Below are 25946 nucleotides of genomic sequence, written 5' to 3' on the forward strand. Positions count from 1 at the left end.
GTAAAGTACAAGCAGGAGGTGGAGGTGGTGGGTCACCAGAATGAGAAAGGGAGCCAGGTACAGGGGGCACCAACTTAGTCCCTGCCAACTAGGGAGGATGGGAATTGATCAAAAAAGCAAATATCATTTGGTGACATTTTGCCAACTTCTGGGAAGCCAGATAGGAGCATCCTTCCACACATGCTGGTGTGCTGGCTCTCAGAATAAAAGGATTTGGCCCTTCATCAGCCAATAATGGAGATGCGTGGAGCAGGAGACTGAACTCCGTCGCAAGGCTTGAGGGGGCACTGTTCAGTCTCAGAGAGGTGTTTCTGCAGGAGTCTTTAAAAAATCCAGTGCGGCATAAACACTTGTTGGGGAAAAAATTAGAACCCTGCCAACCCAGAAAATCCTCTCCACAAATATAGAAAAGAACACAGTTTTATTATTGGATACACATTTTTTTTAAAGATATTATTTATTTGACAGAGAGAGGGAACACAAGCAGGGGGAGTGGGAGAGGAAGAAGCAGCCTTCCCACGGAGCAGGGAGCCCGATGCGGGGCTCGGTCCCAGGACTCTGGGATCATGACCTGAGCCGAAGGCAGACACCCAACGACTGAGCCACCCAGGTGCCCCTTATTGGAAGCACATTAAACCAGACTGCAATTAGCTTCACAGGCAATCCTTTAATGAAACTGCAAAAAGAGAAAAAAAATCTCACCCCCTTTTTTACAGACAAGCACATATACTATATAGATTACATGTTCCCAGGATAAATGATAACCAGTGGTAATGTAAGGAGGACTTGGCAGTACCGTTTGTTACACATTCTTTCTTAGTTCTTCCTAAATTCATTTGGTAATTGGCATGGCCACTTGTGTCAGTTATTTGCCACTGTTTGAAAGAAAAACAAACTTTTCTTTTTAAGATATTATTTATTTATTTGTCAGAGAGAGAGAGAGAGAGAGAACAATCAAGTGCACAAGGGGCTCGGAGTGGCAGGCAGAGGGAGAGGGAGAAGCGGGCTCCTAGCAGAGCAGGGAGCCTGATGCCGGACTCGATCCCAGGACCCTGGGATCATGACTTGAGCCGAAAGCAGATGCTTAACCAATTGAGTAAAATTCAATCTTATTTTTATTTACAGTTACACGTTTCCTTACTGCAAAATGGATGTTTGAGGGAAGAATTCACCTATGAAGAACCGATAAAGAGGAGACCAAGACATATTTGTGAGGGCAGGTTGGGGGTTCTAGGAAACCCTCTGTGGGCATCTATTTTTCCTCTTGTGGAAAAGCAGAGATGTGGGATTAAGAGTGATAGAGACAGAAATACCCATCAGGAGAAAGATTCCTGGTGGGGAGAAACTGCCCAGTCACTTGAATGCCACTTTCCTATTCTACTCTCTTTTGTGGGCAGAAGGAAACCATGAGGTCCTTTTGATCTATGGGCACTAAGGATGGAGAGGGCATAAATAGATAATGACATAAAAATTAAGCACACACTGATGCCTTACAACCAATTACAGCTGCTCATGGGTGGCATGAAGCCTCTGGGAAGCTCTCTCTGATCCTAGGACTGAACTCCCTGGGTGGACATAGTGTGTGTGAGGGGGGACAGTCTCCAAGGGGAGTCATCCCCTAATTATCAAAGGATTAGGCTTACCTTTTCCATCCTTAGAGATCTGGGGAACCAAACACTTCACCACTCTGGGTATGGTATGCATTCTACTTCGCCAGCAGAGAAGAGAATTATTTAGGCAGACTGCTGGTCTGTAAGGAAACTGAATCTTGCCTTGTCCTGTCAGGAGAGGTGTGACACGTTCACAAAAAGGTCTCAGTTGATGTAACAGTAGGGCTGACCGGGAGTGTGACCTAACTCAGGCTCTCTCAAGAGAGACAGCCATTGGGCCCTCTCTATGGACAATTCTGAGTCTTAGTGAGAGAGTCCAGGCATTCAGAGGCTGAGCTATTCCTCGTTTCTCACCCACCCACCCATAAAATATACACCACCCTACCACTAACCTCAGAATCTTGCAATTCAAATATAGCACTTGTGTTTAAAACCAAATTGCTACATTACAATTAATTTTCCCTTATCCAGTTTTATGTTTAATACTTTAGTCTGGTAATTACAATAAGTCTTATTACAGGACAGAGTTTATAAAATGCTCCCAATCACTCTTGCTTAACTCTAAGGGAAAGACCATTTGTTTGGTAAGGCAAAGAACACCGCCAGGTAGTGGTATTCCAGAGGGCAATTCCTGCCTTTGCCAATTATACACGCTAATAACTTTGAGACATGGAGCCCCTCAAACTCCCAAATACTCTGAAACTTTGCTCCAGAAATGTACAAACAAAACTCTTGAAAACCGTTTTGGGATTAATTTCAGATACTTCGTGGATCCTTAGAAGTACCCCCCAAAGAGAAAGTCTTCATTTCTGGCATTCCAATTTCTCGCCTTTAGAATTTCTCTAAAGCTTGTTCCCCCGATCCACGTCAGGGAGAACTTCCCAAATTCCAGATCAAACCCAGATCCTGCCCGGACGCCAAAGCTTGGCAGAAAAAAGGGCGATCAGTCTCTAGGTCTGTAACAGTGGTGGGAAGGACCCTTTGATCGCTAGAACAGATGCTTTTGTGGAAGCTTCGGATCAGTCTACGCGTGAAAAGAGGGCTGGCTTCTCTACATTTTCAGGGGTGTCCACCAGCTGTCTAGATAGGTATAAAATACACGTGTCGTTCCGCGGGCACCGGTACGAGGCCACCTGCGCTTGCGCAAAGCTGTCCTGAGAGCGTGCGGGGTTCTCGGCGGGGCGATGGAAGACGCGCCCCTCCCACTCGCCGTGGCTTTAACTCCTTCCCATCCCTCTAACGAGCTTCTCAGTCTTTCCCTCTGACCTCGGAAAGAAGAGGGCGGGGCCCTTGGGGGCGGAAGTAGCGGTGCATTGTGGGCTCTCTTAGAGCGGTGGAGTTGAGCCTGAATGAAAGTGGCGCGCTGCCTCTGACGTTTTCAGGGTAGGAGCTGCTGGGATTCGGACCCCTGCCGGGATTCGGACCCTTGCCGGGATTCGGGTGCCTCGGATCCCCCGTACGGAGCCGACCGCGAGGAGGCGGCGGCGTTGGCGCGGCGAGCGTTGGTGGAGGGGGCGGCTCTGTGCGGCCCCGAGACATGGCTCATAACAAGATCCCACCACGGTGGCTGAACTGTCCGCGGCGCGGCCAGCCGGTGGCAGGTAACCTGGACTGGGGGGTGTTCGAGTCCCTGCATACCGGCGGGTCCGTGGGTGGGCCGTCTGAGGGGCGCAGCTTTCGGGGGTTCCGTGCTTGTTAGTGGTATTTCAGGACCGAGATGTGCTCGGTCCGATGAAGCTTTGTGGTTGAGTGTTTGGGAAAATGGTTGGAGGGGGTGGCCCGGCCGGTGGGGGGGGGGGCCGTGTCACTATCCAGTACAGCAGAGTATTATGATCGGGAAAGTAGGCAGGAGGTTTGTGTGGCAGGAGCTGAGGACCCAGGAACACAGTGGGCATTACTTTGAACCGTAGTCAGAAGTTTGTGAACCTTCCAGTGTTCTCGGAAGGGGAAGGGACAAGTGTCAGTCTTGAGATGGAGGGCTAAAGAGGAGAGGGAAGTTTCCCAGTGGCCATCGACACTGAATGGAGTTTTTTAAAAATGATTTTATTGTGAATTTTTGCGTCTTTATTGAGTTTGACACACAACAAACTTTGAAGTGCAGTTTGATATATATTGACCACATACATAGACACACTTCCAATGAAACACCCATGAAACCGTCACCACAATCAAAATGGTGACCATAACCATCACCTCTCAAAATTTCGCCTGCCCCTTGTAATTCCTTCCTCCTTAGGCAACCTCTTATATGCTTTTTGTCATTATAGATTAGTTTGCATTTTCTATAATTTTTAAAAATAAATGGAAACATATAGTGCATACACTTGTTTGATGGGGAGGTCTCTATTTTTTTATTTTATTTTTTTAAAGATTTTTATTTATTTGTTTGACAAAGAGACAGCGAGAGAGGGAACACAAGCAGGGGGAGTGGGAGAGGGAGAAGTAGGCTTCCCGCGGAGCAGGGAGCCGATGCAGGGCTCGATCCCAGGACCCTGGGATCATGACCTGAACCAAAGCCAGACACTTAAGGACTGAGCCACCCAGGTGCCCCGGGAGGTCTCTATTCTTTTGCTCAGCATTATTATTTTGAGATTTAACCAAGTTCTTGTATGTTTGTATGTTCATCCCTTTTTATTGCTGAGTAGTATTCCCTTCTTAATGGATGCACCGCATTTATTTGTCCATTCACTTGTTGATAGTCATTTGGGTTGTTTGCAGTTTTTGGCTATTACAAATTAACCTGCTATGAACATTCACGTACAGCAATTTGTATGGACATATGCTTTCATTTCTCTGGTGTAAATCTCTAGGAGAGGAATGGATCATATAGTAGGTGTATGTTTAACCTTTAAAAAAAATGCCAAACTCTTTTTCTTTTTTAAGGATTTTATTTATTTGAGACAGAGGTAGAGAGGGAGAGAGCATGAGCAGAGGGCAGGGAGAGGGAGAAGCAGGCCCTCCGAGGAGCCAGGAGCCTGATGTGGGGCTCCGTCCCAGGACCCTGGGATCATGACCTGAGCTGAAGGCAGACACTTAACCATCTGAGCCACCCAGGCGCCCCCCCAAACTCTTTTTCAAAGTCATAACATTTTACATTCCTTCCATTAATGTATGAGAGTTCTGTTTGCTTTGCATCTTCTCCAACACTTGGTATGATCAGTCTTTTTAATTTTACCCACCGTAATAGGTATTTAGTAATATTGTGGTTCGGGTGTATGTGAGTTTCTTGGCAATTCACATATCTTCTTCTGTGAAACGTCCAAATCTTGTACCGATTTTTTAATTGGGTTTTTATCTTATTGTTGAATTGTTAGACTTCTTTACATATTGTAAATACAAATCCTATGTTGGATATATGCTTAAAAATTTTTTTTCTCCCATCTGTGGCTTCCCTTTTCATTTTCTTAACAGTGTCTTTTTGAAGAGTGAAAGATTTAAATTTTAACTACAACTTGCTGCTTATTCTAGAAATTCTAGAAGGTATTTTGCAACAAAAATGAGAGGGTTTTGTAGTGAACTATGATTACTTGTTATGTATATATCTATATATACATATATAGGCGTCCCTGAAAGAGTCCTTTTTTAATTCAGATTTCCTGATTCTCTTACTTTGTCAGCTTTTTTTCCCACATTTTACATAAAATCCTTGGTCAATAGAGCTGTATGAATGATGGATAAAAATAATACTGAAAGATAACCTAAACAAGTCCTGAGGAAATGCCTTTCTTTAATGAAAAATGAAATAATTTTCTTCATGCTGTAACAATTTTTTGGAAAAGATTTATTAGAGAGGGAGCGCACACAAGCAGGGGAGGGGCAGAAGGTGAGGGAGAGAATCTCAAGCACTCTCCAACTCCCTCCTGAGCACAGAGCCTGATGCAGGGCTCCATCTCACCACCCTGAGGTCATGACCTGAACTGAAATTAAGAGGTGGCTGCTTAAGTGACTGTGCCACTCAGGCACTCCTGCTCTGTTTTTATATGCATTTTCACTTGTAATAAAAAACAGTTGTTCTTGGTAATCATTGTACTTATTCAAATGAATTGATCACAGTTCTTTACATCTTTATTTGTAGGTCTTACTCTCCAGCCGTTTTGACTTTTTCCCCTTACCATCTCTAACTTTGTAGTGAATCCTTTCTTTTTTACATGTGGTTTTCTTATGAAGTTATGAAAGAACCTCTAAACTTAGATGTATGGCTTCTTCTTTTTTTAAAAAGATTTTGTTATTTATTTGTCAGAGAGAGAGAGAGAGTGAGCACACAAACAGGGGGAGCAGTAGGCTCCCTGCTGAGCAAGGAGTCTGATGTGGGACTTGATCCCAGGACTCTGGGATCATGACCTGAGCTGAAGGCAGACGCTTAACTGACAGAGCCACCCAGGGATGCCAGATGTATGGCTTCTTTTCTAGCTTGGAGCATGTTTCCTGGATTCTTTCATTAGAGTTATCTGCTACACTGATTGTGAGAAAAGATCATAACAAAGTTCTTGTCAAAGTGAATATTTTTTTTATTTGGAGTTAGAAAAATGGTTTAAATATCAGAATTGTGATGTAATCTGCAGGCTGGCAGTGACAAAGATCAGAACACTGACTTACTGTTAAATGGAAGAAGTGTGGCACTGACTTGGGGTAGATAGCAGCAGGTAAGGTGCTAACTTCCAGGCAGCTTTATGTCTCTCTGAGGAATAGAGTTGGATGCCTTTTTTCCTCCCTCTGCTGGGAATTAAGGGATTTCCTTATTATTGTATTGGAATATTTTTTTGTTTTATTTATTTATTTATTTATGTATTTATTTATTTTTAAAAAAGATTTTTATTTATTTGACAGAGAGAGAGACAGTGAGAGAGGGAACATAAGCAGGGGGAGTGGGAGAGGGAGAAGTAGGCTTCCTGCGGAGCAGGGAGCCTGATGTGGGGCTCGATCCCAGGACGCTGGGATCATGACCTGAGCTGAAGGCAGATGCTTAACGACTGAGCCACCCAGGCATCCCTGTGTTGAAATATTTTGGCCTCCAAAAATTAAACTCTTAATTATTGTGGTTCAGTGAGATACTAAGCTCACCTATCAGATTAATTGTGATCCCCGGACAGAACCCCAGGCCTCCTGACAGTCGAACTGGATCTTTACTAGTAATCAATACTGCTTCGGCTTGTGATGCTTATTAGAAAGTAAAGTGAACACAACATACAATTCTTGATAAGTTTCTCTAAATTTCCCTTAAAGTTCTGTCTGTCCTAGAAGTGTTCATGCCATATCGTGTATTTTGGAAATGCCATATTAGCAGTGTTTTACACTAGGTGGAGCAAGAAATATAGCTATATTCTTGCAAGCTGTAATGAAAAATAAGGAATAATTCACATTCCATTTTCTACGTCCTTTTTTCTTTCTCTCGTTTTTTTTTCTTTCTGATTTTAAAAGTAATCCACGCTTGTTGTATAATTTCCTTGGTATTTGGCATCTTTAGGAAAATGTGTTATGGCTGCTTACATTTTCTCACTGTGAACATTAGGATACACCTCAGTAGTACTAGATGTTCATAATTTTTCTGAATCAGAAAGAAGATGGTACCAATTATATATATAATCTGTTCCACTATGAAGTTATCTCCTCTGATTAAACCAAACTTCCAATGGGGGGGAGCTCCTGGAGATAGGGCCAAGCTGTATTTCTGAAAAACTCTTTTTTTCACCTTATGAGTGATAGATTTCAAGGGAACACTTTGAAAATAGCAAAATTCTCATTTCTTAAAGATAGATCATTCAACATAAAATTATCTTGTGCTTCCTGTGTGTGAGGAACTTGGAACTAATTGTAGGAATGTAATATGAAACAGTTTTGTGATAGGGATGGTGACTTTGGAGTCATTTTACCTAGCAAATATTTGAGAGTCTACTTTGTGCTAGTCCGTAGGGCTAGGGAGATGATTTAGACATAGTTTATAGTGTCAGCCATCTGCTATGTGGTGAGATTTTTCTCTGGGAGCCCTGAGCCACACAGGGGTAGGCCCAAAGAAGTCAGGTGGTTGAGTTTATTGAGATTCGGGTTTTTCTCAGGTAAGTGTGGCTGAGTGATATGGTGGATCAGGGAGGCTAAGGGTACTTAGTGGGGACTGACTGTGATGATCGTCTGTGGACTCTGACATTGGATGAGGGAAGCGTAGCCTGGAGGAGCTGATGGAAACAGGATTGGACCTCTTGAGATAACAGTGAGAAGGAGAGAGGGTCTAGTGAGATGAATTTTCTAATGTATCCTATTATTTACTTAGTTATTATGTTTCTTGTTTATGGTTTATCTTTCCCCAGTAGAGTGTAAGCTCTATGAGGGCAGGGCAGGGATTTTTATCTGTTTTTTTTCTTTTCACTAATGCATTCCATGTACCTAGAACAATGCTTGGTACATAATAAGTACTCTTTAAATACTTGTTAAGTAAGCTAAATGTAGTATAATAATTTATGTGAGTTGATGGTAGAGGTAGTGAGAAGTGGTCAGATTCTAGATATATTTTGAAGATAGATCTGAGAGAATTTGCTGATGGATTGAAAATGGGGTATGAGAAAAAAAAAGAGAGGGGTCAAGGATAACGCGAAAGGGCTTGGCCTGAGCTATTAAAAAAATAGTGTTATCATTTGCTGAGATGAGGAAGACCATGAGAGGAGCACCTTTTAAGAGTTTGAATATTGAGAGCTAGGTTTGGAGATCAGGTCTGAGACATCTGTTATACATCAAGTAGAGACTAAGTCAGGTAAGCAGTTTGATATTTGAGCCTAGAGTTCTGCGAGAGGTTTGGACTGGAGGTACACATTTTGAGTCAGCTGCACATTCATGGCTTTTAAAGCTCTATGATCAGATGAGATACCAGGCTAGTGAATGTTGATAGGAAGGAGGTCCAAGGACAGAGCCCTAGGACAAAACATTGAGGGGTCAGGGAGATAAGGAGGAGCCAGTAAAGGAGATTGAAAAGTAGAGGTCAGAGAAAGAGGAGGAAAACCAGGAGGATGTAGTATCCTGAAAGCCAAGTAAAAAAGTGATTCAAGAATTAAAAGTTAAATTGAATTAAAAAGTGATCTTGAATTAAAAAGTGGCCAGTTTGAGAACTGAGGTTGACCATTGGATTTAGCAATGTGGAGGTTATTGGTGATCTTGAGTGGTTTGGTATATAAAACATAAAACTTTATTTTTTTAACGGTTTTATTTATTTATGAGAGAGAGAGAGATCACAAGCAGGGGAAGGGGTAGGGGGAGAAGCAGACTCCCCACTGAGCAGGGAGCCCAATGTGGGACTCGATCCCAAGAACCTGGGATCATGACCTGAGCTGAAGGCATACGCTTAACCAACTGAGCCACCCAGGCGCCCAAAACATAAAACTTTAAAAGATTATGTTTTTATGAAATTTAGGTTAAAGTCTCTGGACAGATGTTAAGATTTCACTCATGTTATTTTAGGTAGATATTTATTCCTACTGATACTGTGTTTTAAGATATAAATCAATTAAAATAGTTGATTTTAAAATTGATTATATAAGGTGACTCCTCCTATGCTTATATATGATTCAGGAAAAAAAAGGCCAAAAGGGTCAGTTAGTCTTGTTGAAATTATGATCACTCATAGTTGTTTGAAGAGTGATTTTGGTTATCGTGCTTCTCAGCATGATCCCTATCCTGGAATGCAGGATAAAGTGCATAAGATGGAGAAAGTTCCAACCTCATAGTAAAGTATAATTAGGAATTTTAAAGACTGATTTAATGCACTCCATTATCAGTTTTCTAATATATCTTTAAAGGCTTTAAGGCAATAACTTTTTAATGTAGTAGTTTAAAAGCTTAGTCCTTTTTTAAACTGTTAGTCAACTTTTTAAAATTTTTTTATTATTTTTGCTTAAAATTTTTTATTAATGAAATATAGTTGACATACAATATTATAGTAATTTCGGGTGTACAACATAGTGATTTGACTATTTTGTACATTATACAGTACTCACTACAATAAGTATAGTTGCCATCTGTCACCATACAATGTTATTACAATATTATCGACTCTGTCCTATGCTGTACCTTTCATCTCTGTGCTTAATTTATTTTATAACTGGAAGTTCATACCTCTTAATCCACTTTGCCTATTTTATCCATACCTGCACCCCCAACTTAACAGTTTGTTTTGGAAGTTCCATTCCCTGGTAGTTTTTCTTTTGCTATTCTTTTTTTTTAATACATATTTATTTTTATATTTTATATTTTTTTATACATATTTATTTATTTTGGAGAGAGAGAGTGCACGCAAGTGTGTGCACTTGCACACACTTGCGTGGAGCAGAAGTGGAGAGAGTAGCCCGGGGGGAAAGAATCTCAAGCAGACTCCCTGCTGAGCTTGGAGCCCCATGAGGGGCCCGATCCTATGACCCTGAGATCATGACCTGAACCGAAACCAAGAGTTGGATGCTCAACTGACTGAGCCACCCAGGTGCCCCTTTCTTTTGCTATTCTATTTGATAGTCAATTTCTGGAATTTATGTTGTTCTTAAAAAATTCTAAGGTGGTATCTTTTAAAAGTGTAGTTTAGATTGAGGCTACATCATGAACAATTCCATTTAAAACGTTTTAAGAAAGTGATTTTGAGAATTGCTAATTATAGTTTCAACCTGGAACATTTTCTTTAATGAAGATTGTTACCCATCTTAATGTTGTTTAGGAAGATTCTTACCTCTGAAGACAATGTTAGGACCAAGATATGATAGTCAAGTTGCTGAAGAAAATCGGTTCCATCCCAGTATGCTCTCAAATTATCTAAAGAGTCTGAAGGTAAGAAACAAAACATTTTGATCTTGTTTTAGTATATTTTATCCCTCTCTTGTTCTTCAGGTGGCTTTAAAAAAAAAACTTATTTTGAAATAATTTATTGACTAAGAGGAAGTTGCAAAAATTGTACATAGAATTCTGTGAACCCTCCCCCCAGCTTTTCCCAGTGATGACATCTTACATAATTGGGGTAGTATAATATCAAAACAGGAAATTGACATTTGTACAGTACTCTTGATTACAGACCTTGTTTAGTTTTTACCAGTTTTTATATGTGTTCATTTGTGTGTATGTGTGTATAGTTCTCTGCAGTTTGATCCAATGTATAGATTTGTGGTATTAGTTACAGAACTGTTTCATTTCCACAAAGGAACTCCCTCATGCTACCCCTTTATAGTCAGACTCTACCCACCGCCATCCCTGTACACTGGCACCTGCTAATCTGTTTTCCATCTCTGTAGTTTTATCATTTTGAGAATGTTGTATAAATAGAGTAAAACAGTATGTGGCCTTTTGGGATTGGCTTTTTTCACTAAGCATAATGCCCTTGAGGTCCAGCCAGGTTGTTGTATGTTTCAACAAAAAGTTTGTTCCTTTTTATTGTTGAATAGTATTCACTTTATAGATGTATCAGAGTTTATTTAGCTCTTTTCCCATTGAATGCTTGAATAACCATTTAACCAATTTGAGTTATTTCCAGCTGTGGGATATTACAAATAAAGTTATATGAACATTCATGTACAGTTTTCATTTTTCTAGGATAAATATTCGAGAGTATGATTGCTGTGTGCATAGCTAATTTTACAAGAAAGGGCCAAACTATTTTCCTAAATGAAACTTTGTAATTTTTTATATTATTCTGACATAATACTGATTAAATTAGCTTCCTAGGCTGCTGTAACAAATTACCACAAACTGGGTGACTTAAAACTACAGACATTTATTCTCTCACAGTTCTGGACACTGGAAGTTCTAAATCAGGGTGTTGGAAAGATTGGTTCCTTTTGGAGGCTTGGAGGGAGAATCTTTTCCATTCATTCTTTTCTGCTAGCTTCTGGTTAATGCCAGTGATCCTTGGCATTCCTTGGCTTATAGCTCTGTGGGTCTTCTCTCTTCTTGTTGACATCTCCCTGTGTGTGTCTATCCAAATTTCTGTCTTTTAAGGACACCCTAATCCAGTATGATCTCATCTTAACTTGATTATATTTGCAAAGACCCTATAGCCCTATTTCCAAGTAAGGTCATATTCACAGGTACTAGGAGTTAGGACTTGAACATATTTTAGGGGACATAATTCAACTTGCTACACTACTGTTTGTACTCTTCTATTTTAGTACATTCATCCAATATTAATACTCATTACGTGTAAGGGTTTCTGTCATGGGATAGAAAATCATCCCTTAGATTTTGAAAACCTGTTAATCATCCCTTTTCTTGATGTGTTTTTTTGAGTCTTTATTTATATATTTTTGTAAACTTTTAACTTTTATTTTCATTATCAATAATGATTTTGAAAGTCTTAGTTAACATTTATAGAGCATTAAATATTTCCTGGTCGGTAAGGTAAGAGTTTGGGCTTAGAATCCACTTAGCCTGGCTTTGATTTCCATTTTGCCACTTACAGCTTTGTTGGCAAGTTACATAATCTCTTCCTGTTTCAGTTTCCTCATCTGTAAATAAAATTAGTGCATATAAAGCATGTAGTATAGTGCTTGGCACAGAGTAAGGCCTTTATTGAATCTTATAACAACTCCATGAGGTAGATACTATTACTATCCTTACTTCATGGATTGGGACTGTTATGAAAAATAAATATGTATGTAATATATATATATGTATATGTGTATGCAGACAGATAAATTCACACACAAACACATTATCCATACAGATACATCACACACACGCACACACATACATATATATATGGGGCTCCAGGCAGTTAAGTCATACAGTACAGTTTCTCCGTTTCTTTGGCTAAAGTGTTCCTATGTATTTAGAAAACTCATATTTTCTAGCCCATCTCCACTTTTCATCCATATCTTATTTTGGACCTGGATACAAACAACATGGGTTCTAATTCTAACTCACTGAGAAGCTGTATTAATGAGATCTAACTCTCTGTGTTTGACAGTACATGTCCTCTGAAGGAATTAAGATCACTGCAGAAGCTCTGTGGGAAGAGAAGAGTAGGCCCAGGTTGGCAGATTGTAGAAAATGCCATAAAAAATACATTTCCTATAAGTAAGAGCTCACGTGATGGGTAGACCTATCTCTCATCCATACTTGAACTAAGGAATCTGGAGAAATCAGTGGAGCACATATGGTGGCTAGTTTAATATTTTGGAAACACACAATTTTGTTAGTTTTGTCAGCTTTGTTGTGCGTGAAATATAAACGTCTTTGCCATTTTTTCCCCTCTAGCAGTGGAGTCAAATCATTATGTAAATCAGTCTCCTACAGGCACATTCAACACTAGGTACTCAATAAACATGATAACAATAAAAGAGAAAAATAACAATTTAAAAAGTGCAGATTGTTTCTCTTGTCATTCTTCCCAGAGAACATGTGCTTCAGAATAGGGTATAGGATATATGAGTTAACTGTTCTTTTACTTGGCTCAGTTTGGGTGTGCGTATTTTAGTGAGACTCTCTTACTAGTCTGAATGTGATTCTAGTTGTTAAAGATTTTTTAAACCACTTGGCCCCGACACAAGCCAACTACATCAGTTAATGCTCAACAGAAGAAATCATGATTTTTGTTCCAAATGCAGGAAGAAAAACTGGCTGAGAAATGGGATTAAGTCTTCAATGAGATGCACAATTATGGCCACGTGTACTGTTCTTTATTGATTATTTAAGGGATTTATAAGAGAATTTTGACTATACATACTTTTTACCTTATATAGTACTCACTCTAGAATTTAACTGCCTAGCATGTGATGTAGTGATAGCTGCTTGGAATGCTGGGTTGGTGTGTGCCTGGGGGTTAGGGTGTATTTCACACAGATGCTATTCTTGCTGTATCCTTTTGTCTAATAAATCATAGGTGGGGTGGCGGATGCAGAAAACTACATCCATGTTTGCTTTTTAAGGTAGACGTCTGTGATGTTGAAGTGGACTAAGTTTTGCTTATGTGAATGTTCTTTCATCAGTTTGAAGGTTAATTTATTTCATTTAGTGCCTTCTAAGTTCTAGTACCTTGAATAAGATTTGAGTAAGTGATGCTTTTGTTGTCAATAGTTCATTGGTAGAGTGAACGTAAAATCTTCCTCAGTGTAGATGGATGAACTGGAGTATTGCCATTTCATTAGTGTGTTTTGGAACAAATTCAGTTACTAGTAAATCTGCTCTTTTCTCTTTTTCTTTTCTTTTTTTTTTTAAGGTTAAAATGGGCTTGTTGGTGGATTTGACAAATACTTCAAGGTTCTATGACAGAAATGACATAGAAAAAGAAGGAATCAAATATATAAAACTTCAGTGTAAAGGGTAAGTCATGTATTAAGACTCTTTAATATTGAAACCTTTTGCTAAAATTTGCAATTTCTTCTTTTTAAAAAAAATGTTTCCACATTACTAGACATGGTGAGTGCCCTACAACTGAGAATACTGAGACATTCATTCGTCTGTGTGAGCGGTTTAATGAAAGAAACCCACCTGAACTTATAGGTATGTCTGGCTTTACTTTACCACTGTTTATATATTTTATTTTGTGTTTTGGCTTCTATTTTCTTTTTAGCAAGTGAGGTGATATGGAAGTTTTTTTTCTTCTTTTTAAAGTAATCACTAAGAAAAGTGATTAAAGGGGCGCCTGGGTGGCTCAGTTGGTTGAGCGACTGCCTTCGGCTCAGGTCATGATCCTGGAGTCCCGGGATCGGGTCCCGCATCGGGCTCCCTGCTCAGCGGGGAGTCTGCTTCTCCCTCTGACCCTCCCCCCTCTCATGCTCTCTCTATCTCATTCTCTCTCTCAAACAAATAAATAAAATCTTAAATAAAATAAAATTAAAAAAAAGAAAAGTGATTAAAGTAATTAGAGCAATAGACTAACTTTTGTGAACTATAAAATATATATATATTTTTAAAAAAGATTTTATTTATTTGACAGGGAGAGATAGCAAGAGCAGGAACACAAACAGGGGGAGTGGGAGAGGGAGAAGCAGGCTTCCCGCTGAGCAGGGAGCCCGATGTGGGGCTCGATCCCAGGACCCTGGGATCATGACCTGAGCCAAAGGCAGATGCTTAACAACTGAGCCACCCAGGCGCCCCCTGTGAAATGTATTTTTGTAATTTTTACATTTTTCAAGATAAAGCCCTAATTGCCCCTCTTCAGGAATACTACTGGGAGACTTTACCTTACACACCACATATTTACTTTTTATCATTTTGCATTTTATACCATATGTGTTGTGAAACTCTTTTTTCACTCAGTATTATATATCTGAGAGTGAGCCATAATGATGTATGTAACTGTGGTTCATTTTTTGCTGCTGTATAGTATTTCATTACGAATACCCTATAGTTTATCCATTCTCATGTTGATGGACAACTATTTCAGCAGATATTTATTGATTGCTACTCTTTGCAAGGTACAGGCTCTTGGAACACATCAGTGGAGAAAACAAAAGAAATCTCTTCTTATATTTTAGTGTGGACTGAGAGCAGGGGGAGGGGATGTGGGATGTGGGAGGAAGGCAGGCAATAATGAATATACTAAATAGGTAAATTCAAAAAAATGACAGTTATTTAAAATGACATTTGGCTTATTTTCAGTTTGTTTTTTTCTATTATAAACAGTGCTACTAGGACTGGTCTAGAATTTTTAAGGTTTGATTTTTAGCTTTGATTCTTTGTTCTTTCTGATATTTATATTGACATATGGTTTGAATTGAGGATCTAATTTAAATGTTTTCTATATAACCAGTTGTTTTAGCATAGCTTATTGAACACTTCTTTCTTCTGATAGCTAGATGCCATAAATTAAATTCTTATATGTACTCTTGGAAAGTTTTTCCATTTCATTTGCCTTTTAATTTTTGAGGTAATATTTTAAAACTTTTTTTGTCAATATATTTTCTTTTGTGATTTCTTCTTTTTAAAGTTTTAAGCAGCCGATATTTTCCCTATTCAGAGAATTAACTGAAAAACTATTAGGAATAGTAAGAAAGTTCAGGGGATATATTTAAACATCCATAAATAAGAAAACATCAGCAACTTTCTTGTAAATAGTAAATAGAAAATAAAATTAGAGGATGGTCTTATTAATCTTATTAATAATATTGGTTAACATGGAGCATTTCCTCTGTGCTAGTCACTCTGTAAACCATTTTACATTCATTATCTCATTTTGTTCTTACAACAATCCTATTGCATAGACTTTATTGCCACTCCCATTTTTATGATGAGAAACTGAAGCTTGGAAAGGTTAAGTGACTTGCTCAAGGTCATTCACACAGCTAGTAATGATTAGAGCTTAGATCATATCCTAAACAATCTTAGTTGTAAGTTCACACTCTAAGCCACTTCTCTTTTCTGTAGCAGAAGTACAAGATACCAAGGAATAAAGTCTATTAAGAAGTGTAGGAGGTCTTTATGAAGAAAATATACTTGGATATTAAAAGACTTGAAGAAAGGGGAGACATTTGTTTCCAAATTAATTTCAATTATTAGTGTAATTCTAAGCAGAATCCCAATGAGACTTTGGAAGATTTACTATGAAGTTAATTTCTTTTATTTGTAAAATTTACTGCCTCCACATAATTCAGCATATATTGAGCATAAAAAAGATTATTTGGTAAATGAAACAGACAATATTATAAGAAAATTTTGAAAAACAAAAATAATGAGGGGATTGTCCTTACCAGTTAAAGTATAGGGTATAGTAATGGAAACTACAGTAGTTTCCTGGTGGTGGAGGAGATGTTTTCCAAATTGTAGGGGGAAGGTGTGATTATTCAATAAACGGTGTTGAGACAGCCCACTATATAATAACGTGTATTTTAGATTGGTTAAATTTTTTTTAAAGATTTTATTTATTCATTTGAGAGAGCAAGAGAGGCAGGGAGCACAAACGGGGAGAGGCAGAGGGAGAGGGAGAAGCAGACTCCCCACTGAGCTGGGAGCCTGACGTGGGGCTCAGTCCCAGGACCTAGAGATCATGACCTGAGCTGAAGGCAGATGCTTAACCATCTGAGCCACCCAGGTGCCTGGATTAAATATTTTTAAAAGGACCCATAAGCATATAGGAGAAAATATAGGTCAGTATTCATTAATTCTGGGGTAAGGTAGGATATTTCAGTTCTATCACCAAAGGCAGAATCTATAAATATTTCTTTAGGAGTGTCCCTGGACTGCTTGCATCAGAATAACCTGAGGATGCTTATTAGAAATGTTTGTTTTAGGGCCTCATCCTGGACCTACATAATCAAAAACTCTGGGGCTGAAGCCTAGGAATCCAGTTTTTTGGTTTTTTTTTTTTTTTGTTTTGTTTTTTTTAAACAAGGGTCTTAGGTGACTTTTTATGCACACTTAAATTTGAGAGCTGCTGTCAAAAATTAAAATGTGTTCTCTGTTAGTGATAATAGTACCAGCTGCTATTAATGAGTGCTTATTCTTTGCCTGGGAGACATGATGGGAAACCATAAATGAATGAATGAAGAAATGAATGAATATAATCCTCATAACAACTGTGTAGTATGTGGTGTTTTCCCCATTTTACAGCTAAGAAAACTAAGTCTCAGAGAAATTAAGTAGTCTGCCCATGGTCACACATCTATTAAGTGTTTAAGCCAGATTTTCAATCCAGTTTCTGACTTCAAAGTTCACATCTCTAAGTTGTTGCTGCCTTGATTTCTAGATTAACTCGTGAAAATGAAAAAGGTTTTCTGTACTATAAAACATAACAGAAACAGAGCAAAATGGTTATTTGACAAGTTTGGACAAGTATTGAAGCATATGACAGATAAAAAATATATACAAGGAGGGGGCCTGGGTGGCTCAGTTGGTTGGCATCCAACTTTTGATTTTGGCTCAGGTCCTGATCTCGGGGTTGTGAGATTGCTCAGCACTCAGCTAGGAGTCTGCTTGTTTCTTTCCTTCCCCTGCTTGCTCTCTCTTTCTCTCTCTTAAATCAATCAATAAAATCATGAAAAAATACAAAGAGATTTTATAATCCAACTGGCAAAATATGGAAAACAATGAAAATGCAACTTATAAAAAATAAAATACAGATCGCCAAGAAACATGAAAAAATTTTTTTTCATTTGTTAACAAGAGATACAATTAAAATATAGTTGTTACCTTCCCCCATTAAATTGGCAACAATTTAAAAAATTAAAATGTCAAGGATTGGATATATTGGGTGCACTCATACATTGTTAATTAGAGTGTTAATTGGTACTACTCTGGAGAGACAATTTGGTGATATTTTTCAAGGTCTTCATAAGCATTTATATACTTTGACTTAGCAAGACTACATCTACTAATTCATTTTAAGGAAGTAGAGATGGACATAAAGATTTATGTGAAAGGAATTTCATCACAGCTTCATTTGTAATAAAAACTGGGAACAGTTTACATATTTGATAAAGCAGGTTATTTATAGAGTTTGCAACTGTTATTTAATAGAAGAAAAAGAACATGGGAATATATGCCATATAGTATTGTGATGTGTATGTGTGTATATATTTACATGTTCACAAGAATATGTATAACAAGTACACATATGTACACATACATTTAGGTGTGCATCCAGAAGATATACAGCCTAAAATCGCATTGTGGCCTTTATTTGAGTGACAACTGTTTTCTCATTTGAGAGAAATCATTATGGGGTAAATCCTAAATGTACTTGAAGAATTCAAAGGAAGGCAGTAAGTCTTAACATTCAGAAACAGATGTCATGATTTTAGAAAGATTAACACTCCTAGGTTTAGGAAGAGAAGTTGATCCTTGTTATAAATTGTCCAGTTGTATTGTTGGAGTTATTTTTATAAAGTTGACATATTTAAATCAGTTGCCGTCAGCATTTATTCTTCATGTCCAAATTGCTCCAACCTAGGGCAGTGGGAGCCCCTTCAAGTTGGTTTCTGTATTCTTTTGATATCACCCATTAGTTTTTGATGGTTTCCTTGTTTTCTGGCACATGATGTTTTCCAGACCTGGAATCAGTTATTTCTCTAAGGAGACTGGTTCCTTTTAGTGGTTCCTATTTAGACAATAGTATTTAGAGATAACCTTGGTGTTAGAGACCATTCTATAATTAAACACATTAACATTTCTGCAGTTAAACATATGAATATTCATTTACACCAAGTGGGAAAAATAGACTATAAATGTCACATCAGTTCAGGTCAGGTTTTGTCTTCAAATGATTTACCCAAAACCTTAATTTTTTTAGAGCTTTTTTTGGAAATTATATTAAAAGTAAGAGATTATGGAACTATAGTGCATTTGTTTGCATGTGCAGAAGTAACTGTCTTGAGAACAAGAGTTTTCCGGACTGAAGAAATTTAAAACAAATCTATGTTCAAAGAGAAGCAGCTGATTTCTTGGTAAATGATAAACTGTATAATAGATATATAACTGATGCCGCTAATTTCTTTAGGTGTTTCCAGTTATAAATATTGTAACAGATTTGTGAATATGTATTTTCATGAGTAGCATATGTTATTTTGGTAAAAAACTTTTTGTTTAATAAAAATATTTAAGATAACTTGGCATATAATAAGTTCTTAATATTTGTTAGTTTCCTTTTTTGTTCTTTTTTTTTTTTTAAAGATTTTATTTATTTATTTGACAGAGAGAGACACAGCGAGAGAGGGAACACAAGCAGGGGGAGTGGGAGAGGGAGAAGCAGGCTTCCCGCGGAACAGGGAGCCCAATGCGGGGCTGGATCCCAGGACACTGGGATCGTGACCTGAGCCGAAGGCAGCCGCTTAATGACTGAGCCACCCAGGCGCCCCTCCTTTTTTTGTTCTTTCTTTTGTTGCTTTTTTAGACCAGGGGGTTTTAGCCTCAGCACTATTGACATTTTGGGCTGGATAATTCTTTATTTTGGAGGGCTCTCCTGTGCTTTGTAGTATGTTTAACAGCATTCCTGGCCTCTACTCACTTGATGCTAGTGGCACTCTACCAGTTTTGACAATTAAAAATGTCTCTTGACATTGCCAGATGTCCTCTGGGAAGAAGCACTGATTTAGACTCATCAGATAAGTTTTTTTGATCCTAAAAATTAATTTATCTGACTAGTGAGATAGAAAGGAAATTATGTATGTTGAAATCAGGCTTTATTTAAAAAGATAGGTTGTCACTAAGCTTTTTTTTTTTTAAGATTTTATTTATTTATTTGAGAGAGAGAGAATGAGAGATAGAGAACACAAGAGGGAAGAGGATCAGAGGGAGAAGCAGGCTCCCTGCTGAGCAGGGAGCCTGATGCGGGACTCAATCTCGGGACTCCAGGATCCTGACCTGAGCCGAAGGCAGTCACTTAACCAACTGAGCCACCCAGGCACCCTGTCACTAAGCTTTTATAAATCACCTCTTCCTAATTGATATTTATATATCCAGAATGTTTGTTTCTATTTTTATAGCTCATCTTTCTCTCCTTTTGCTGGGGAGATTGTTTCTTCTATCTCTCTCTCTCTCTCTTTTTTTAAAGATTTTATTTTTAAGTAATCTCTACAGCCAACGTGGGGCTTGAACTTACAACCCCAAGATCAAGAATCGCATGCCCTACCTACCGATCCAGGCAGGTGCCCCGTTTCTTCTCTTGATTTGATTTTTAAAGAACTGTGGTTTTCCCTTAATATGTATGTTAGTGTTAATATTTTTTGATATGCTGTATAAATTTATTTTATTGTATTAGCTTACCTAGAAAATGAAGACAAATTTGAATAAGAAGTTGACTTAAAATAGTTAATAGTGAGCTAATCTTTATTTTTTAATCTATCTCTGTTTATTTATTTAAAAGATTTTATTTATTTATTTGACAGAGAGAGAGAGACAGGAAGAGAGGGAACACAAGCAGGGGAGTGGGAGAGGAAGAAGCAGGCTTTCCGCCGAGCAGGGAGCCCGATGCGGGGCTCGATCCCAGGACCTCATGACCAGGACCTTGGGATCGTGACCTGAGCCGAAGGCAGACGCTTAATGACTGAGCCACCCAGGTGCCCCTGAGCTAATCTTTAGATATATAAACATATAAACTGTGCTTTACTTGCCACTAGGTGGACCCATTCTCATAATGAACTGAGGAAAACTGAAAAATGTTCTTCCTTTTTTTGTTTTTTTAAACATTGAAGACCTATCATACTAAACTTGTAGTTAATGGCTTTTTTTTTTAACAACAAATATATGATCTTCCATATTTTTCTGCAGAGATTTGCTTTGATGAAGGTTTTTATAACAATTTCAGTTATCTTTAAAACTCCAGTCACCTATTCATGTTTTGAAGTATAATAAGACTAAAACTTTATGTATTTGTATAACAAGGAATATTAAAAGAGCTGTGGTACTTTCTTAATTTATATTTCATCACATGACTTAATCACTTAATTAGCAATTATTACATTTTCTATTCATAAAATATCTTGCTAGAGTAAAAATTAGAATGAAAAACAGTAGTGGTTTAGGTGAGAAACATATTTACAGTTAGAATATTTGTTTCTTACATTGGTCTGAAATACAAAGTAGAAGGAAAATTTATATGTTAGGTTTAGATTCATGTTGGGCAAAAAAATCTGTTTATAGCTAACTTTGTAATTTTTGAGGCCCCTTTTCTTAAAAAGCAACAGAGATAATGGAATTTATAGTTTCATGATTATAGTCATTTATTTCTAAGGGGTGTCTTTTCCTGTTCAAGGTTGATCTCTGTTTTTTATCTCTTCTTTAGAAACTTTATTTCAGTTGTATCCTTGTTATCAGTTATTGTCAACCTCTGTGATTTAACCAGGTCCTTCTCGGCCTGTAAACATATCTAAGTCTCTCATATTAAATGATAACCCCCCCCAAATCCCACACCTTCCTTGTTTTATATTTCCCCCTTCCTCTTCCCAGCTGATTTTTTGAAAGATGAATACTTGAATTCACTTATTACCGTTCACTACATTGCAATCTGGAGTCCTCCCCGTGCACTCTTAAACAAATCGTGACTTTCACTTCTAATTATTCTGTGACATTTAAACAGTTGCTTGAAACTTTTTCTTTTTTTGTTGTACATGACTCCATGTTCTCTTGACCCTATGGCAGTTTATTCTTTTTTATAAATAGTTTCCCCCCTTACTTATTCTTGAAACTTATAGTTTCCCCCCTTACTTAATTTTCTTCTCTTATTTTACATACCCATTCTTGGTGATCTTATCTATATACCACAGACTTCTTCCATAGTTCACTATGTGTTGATTATTCTTTAATCTGCAGTTCTAGGCACACCTCTTTTTGAAGCTCTTTCCTGTTTTTTCCAAATACTTTTAAGTCCCAAAAGAACCTTAAACTCATCACCAACTGTACTTATTACCTTGCCTATAAGACTGATGTAAACTCCTGTACTTCCTAAGCTAGTAAATGCTTCCACTGCCCACTTAGTCACCCATGTCAGAAACCAGAGACTCCTTTTATGTCTTTCCTCTCTGTGTTGACAGTCATTCACCCCTCAGATCGGAGATTCTGCCTTAAATGTCTCTTCAGTCTGCCTCCCCTCATTATCCCTATCACTTTGACCCTGTCATTCAGACCCTTATCTCACACATAAATTACTGGGATGGCTTCCTTACTGTTTTTCTTGCCTTCATTGTTGCTCCTTCTCTGTCTTCTGTTGAGCTGCCATTGGAGTGGGTTATTTATTTATTTTTTAAACATTTATTTATTTGCTTATTTATTTTAGTAACCTCTATACCCAACATAGGGCTCAAACCTACAACCCTGAGATCAAGTTGCACTCTTCTGACTGAGCCAGCCAGGTGCCCTGGAGAAAACATAATTTTATTGCCATGCTTAAAAATTTTTAATATCTTTCTATTGCCCTTAGTAATACTGTCTTTAGTATGGTACACAGGTTTCTTCAGGATATTGTCTTTTTCATTGCCTCCAACTGCATTTGGTATTACTTTCTTATTATACTCCATGCTGTAGCCATTCTGATTCATTTATAGTTTGCCATATGTGGTGTTTTGATTCATACATATTTTTATTTGCACAAATTGCTCCTGTCTGTAGTTCCTTTGTATCCTTGTTAATTGGGTGTTGTTCATTGACTTAAGGTTTTTATTCTAAATATTAATGATTATTTACTATGAATGTAGAAATAGGTGATTTGGTTTAGTTGATGGTAACTCTAAGATACTGGTTTTCAAATTTTTTTTTTTTTAAGTAGGAACAATTTTTTTGGAAAGAAATCTTACCCTGTTACAGAAATGAGATGAAAATGATATTTTATTGGTATACCTTTAAAAATATATCAGAAAATAAAAATGTATCAGTGTTACATTTTTGATAAAAATTGCTAAAAACAGGTGTTTTGGAATGTGTTTTAAAAGCCAATTGCAGGGGCGCCTGGGTGGCTCAGTCGTTAAGTGTCTGCCTTCGGCTCAGGTCGTGATCCTAGGGTCCTGGGATCGAGCCCCATGTCGGGCTCCCTGCTCTGCGGGAAGCCTGCTTCTCCCTCTCCTGCTCGTGTTCCCTCTCTCGCTGTGTCTCTCTCTGTCAAATAAATAAATAAAATCTTTAAAAAAAAAAAAGCCAATTGCAGACTTATATCAGCATCTCACTTTAACATCTTTTTTTTTATAGATTTTATTTTATTTCTTTATCTGAGAGAGAGAGAGCATGAGCAGGAAAAGGGGCAGAGGGAGAGGGAGAAGCAGACTCCCTGCTGAGCAGAGAGCCTGATGTGGGGCTCGATTCAAGGACCTCGAGATAATGACCTGAGCCAAAGGCAGATGCTTAACTGATTGAGCCACCCAGGCACCCCACACTTTATCATCTGGTTTTAAAAACAGTCAACATTATAATGAATTGCATTAATTTAAAATGTACAGTTTATTTTATTTTATTTTATTTTTTTAAAGATTTTATTTATTTATTTGAGAGAGAGAATGAGATAGAGAGCATGAGAGGGGAGAGGGTCAGAGGGAGAAGCAGACTCCCTGCCGAGCAGGGAGCCCGATGTGGGACCCGATCCCGGGACTCCAGGATCATGACCTGAGCCGAAGGCAGTCGCTTAACCAACTGAGCCACCTAGGCGCCCTTAAAATGTACAGTTTAATGATGTAGATACCCTTGAAACTACAACCAAGGTTCAGAGCATTTGCATCTTATGCTCCTTTGTGTCCATCCTCTCTTCAACCCTTAGTTGTAGATTAGGCAATCACTTTCTACTTTCTGTCATTATAGATTCATTTGCATTTTTTAGAAATTGTTTTAATTGAAATATATTTGACATGACATTGTGGAAATTTAAGGTGTACAACATGTTAATTTGATATATTTATACATTATAATATGATTGCCATTGTGGCAATAATTAGCACCTCTATCATGTTACATAATTTTTCTTTTTAGTGGTTGGAATAATTAAATTGTAGTTTCTTATGAAGTTTGATGAGCATAATACAATATTGTTGTCTGTATTCACTATGCTGTGCATTAGATCTCCAGGTCTTATTCACTACTCATTGCAAATTTGTGCTGTTAAGTAACTCTGTCTTGTACTCCCCCCCCGCCAATTTCCTGGTAACCACCATTCCACCATTTTACTCTGATTTTATGAGTCTGGCTTTTTTAGATTTCACATATAAGTAATATATGGTGCTTGTCTTTCACTGTCTGACTTATCTCCCTTATTTAGCATAATATGGTCAAGCTCCATCTATGTTGTTGCAAATGGCAGAATGTTCTTTCTTCTGGCTGAGTTCCATTACACACACCCCCCCCCCCGCCACACACACACCCACACCCACCCCACATCTTTATTCATTCATCCATTGATGGATGCTTAGGTTGTTTCCGTATCTTGGCTATTGTCAGTAATGCTGCAATAAACATGGAAGTGCATATATCTCTTCAATATCCTGTTTTCATTTCCTTTGGGTTATACCCAGAAGTGGAATTGCTAAATCATATGGTAGATCTATTTTTAACTTTTTGAGGAACCTCCATAATGTTTTCCATAGTGGTTGAACCAATTTACATTCCCACCAACAGTGTACGAGAGTTCCCCTTTCATCACATCCTTGCCAATACTTCTCTCTTGTTTTCTTGATGATAACCATTTTAACAAGTGTGAGGTGATATCTCATTGTGGTTTTGATTTACATTTCTCTGATGATCAGTGATGTTAAGTATCTTTTAATATACCTGTTGGCCATTTTGATGTCTTTAGAAAAATGTCTTTTGAGATCCTGTTTTTTAATTGGCTTGTTTGTTTTTTTGTTATTGAGTTGCATGAGTTCTTTACCTATTTTGGATATTAGTCTCTGATCTAATTTTGCAAAATCTAGTTTGCAAAATTTTCCTCCCGTTCTGTAGGTTGCCATTTAATTTAATTTATTTATTTGGGCAGAAGCTTTTAAGTTTGATGTAGTTTCATTTGTTGATGTTTGCTTTGGCTGTTTGTGCTTTTGGTGTCATATCCAAAAAACTATTGACAAGATCAGATTTAATTGGCTTGTTTTTTTGTTATTGAGTTGCATGAGTTCTTTACATATTTTAGATATTAGTCTCTGGGGCGCCTGGGTGGCTCAGATGGTTGGGCGTCTGCCTTCGGCTCAGGTCATGATCCCAGGGTCCTGGGATCGAGTCCCGCATCGGGCTCCCTGCTCCTTGGGAGCCTGCTTCTCCCTCTGCCTCTCCCTCTCTCTCTCTCTCTGTCTGTCTCTCATGAATAAATAAATAAAATCTTAAAAAAAAAAAGATATTAGTCTCTGATCTGATATATGGTTGGCAAAATTTTTCTCCCATTCTGTAGGTTGCCATTTAATTTAATTAATTTATTTGGGCAGAAACTTTTAAGTTTGATGTAGTTTCATTTGTTGATGTTTGCTTTGGTTGTTTGTGCTTTTGGTGTCATATCCAAAAAACCATTGACAAGTCGAGTAGTTTTTTCCCCTATGTTTTTTTCTGGAGTTTTATGGCATTGGGTCTTATGTTTAAGTCTTTGATCCATTTTGTGTTAATTTTTGTGAATAGTGTAAGATACGGGTCCAGGTTTATTGTTCTACATGAACACCATTTGTTGAAGAGACTTACCATTCCCCATTGAGTGTTCTGGGTTCCCTTATTGAATATTAGTTGACCGTATATGCAGGAGTTTAATTCTGGGTTCCCTCTTCTATTCCATTGGCTTATATGTCTGTCTTTATGGCAGTATCATTAATCACTACAGTTTTGTAGTATAATTTGAAATCAGGAAGTGTGATACCTCCAGTTTTGTTATTTTTCCTCAAGATTGCTGCTTTGGTTATTCAGGGCCTTTCATGGTTCCATACAAATTTTTGCATATTATAGACTTTATGTAAATGAAATTTATATATATGGACTTTTTTTGTTGTTTTTTGT

The 25946-nt window shown here is 37.9% G+C and overlaps 1 protein-coding gene across 2 annotated transcripts in view; it reads left to right on the forward strand.

Moving 5' to 3' along the window:
• The first annotated feature begins 2940 nt into the window (after nucleotides 1-2940).
• Nucleotides 2941-25946, forward strand: part of RNGTT (RNA guanylyltransferase and 5'-phosphatase) — a 317096-nt gene continuing 294090 nt past the window's right edge. For both annotated transcript variants that reach the window (XM_028108105.2, XM_028108106.2), the window contains exons 1-4: nucleotides 2941-3211; nucleotides 10297-10406; nucleotides 13786-13889; nucleotides 13981-14069. In XM_028108105.2, the coding sequence (XP_027963906.1) occupies nucleotides 3148-3211; nucleotides 10297-10406; nucleotides 13786-13889; nucleotides 13981-14069 (367 nt within the window). In that variant the 5' untranslated portion in view covers nucleotides 2941-3147. The remainder of the gene's footprint in view (nucleotides 3212-10296; nucleotides 10407-13785; nucleotides 13890-13980; nucleotides 14070-25946) is intronic.

This window comes from Eumetopias jubatus, unplaced genomic scaffold, assembly GCF_037043125.1.
Source record: "Eumetopias jubatus isolate StellerSeaLion01/CBP00866 unplaced genomic scaffold, mEumJub1_p1.0 scaffold_6, whole genome shotgun sequence".
Classification (NCBI taxonomy): Eukaryota; Metazoa; Chordata; class Mammalia; order Carnivora; family Otariidae; genus Eumetopias; species Eumetopias jubatus.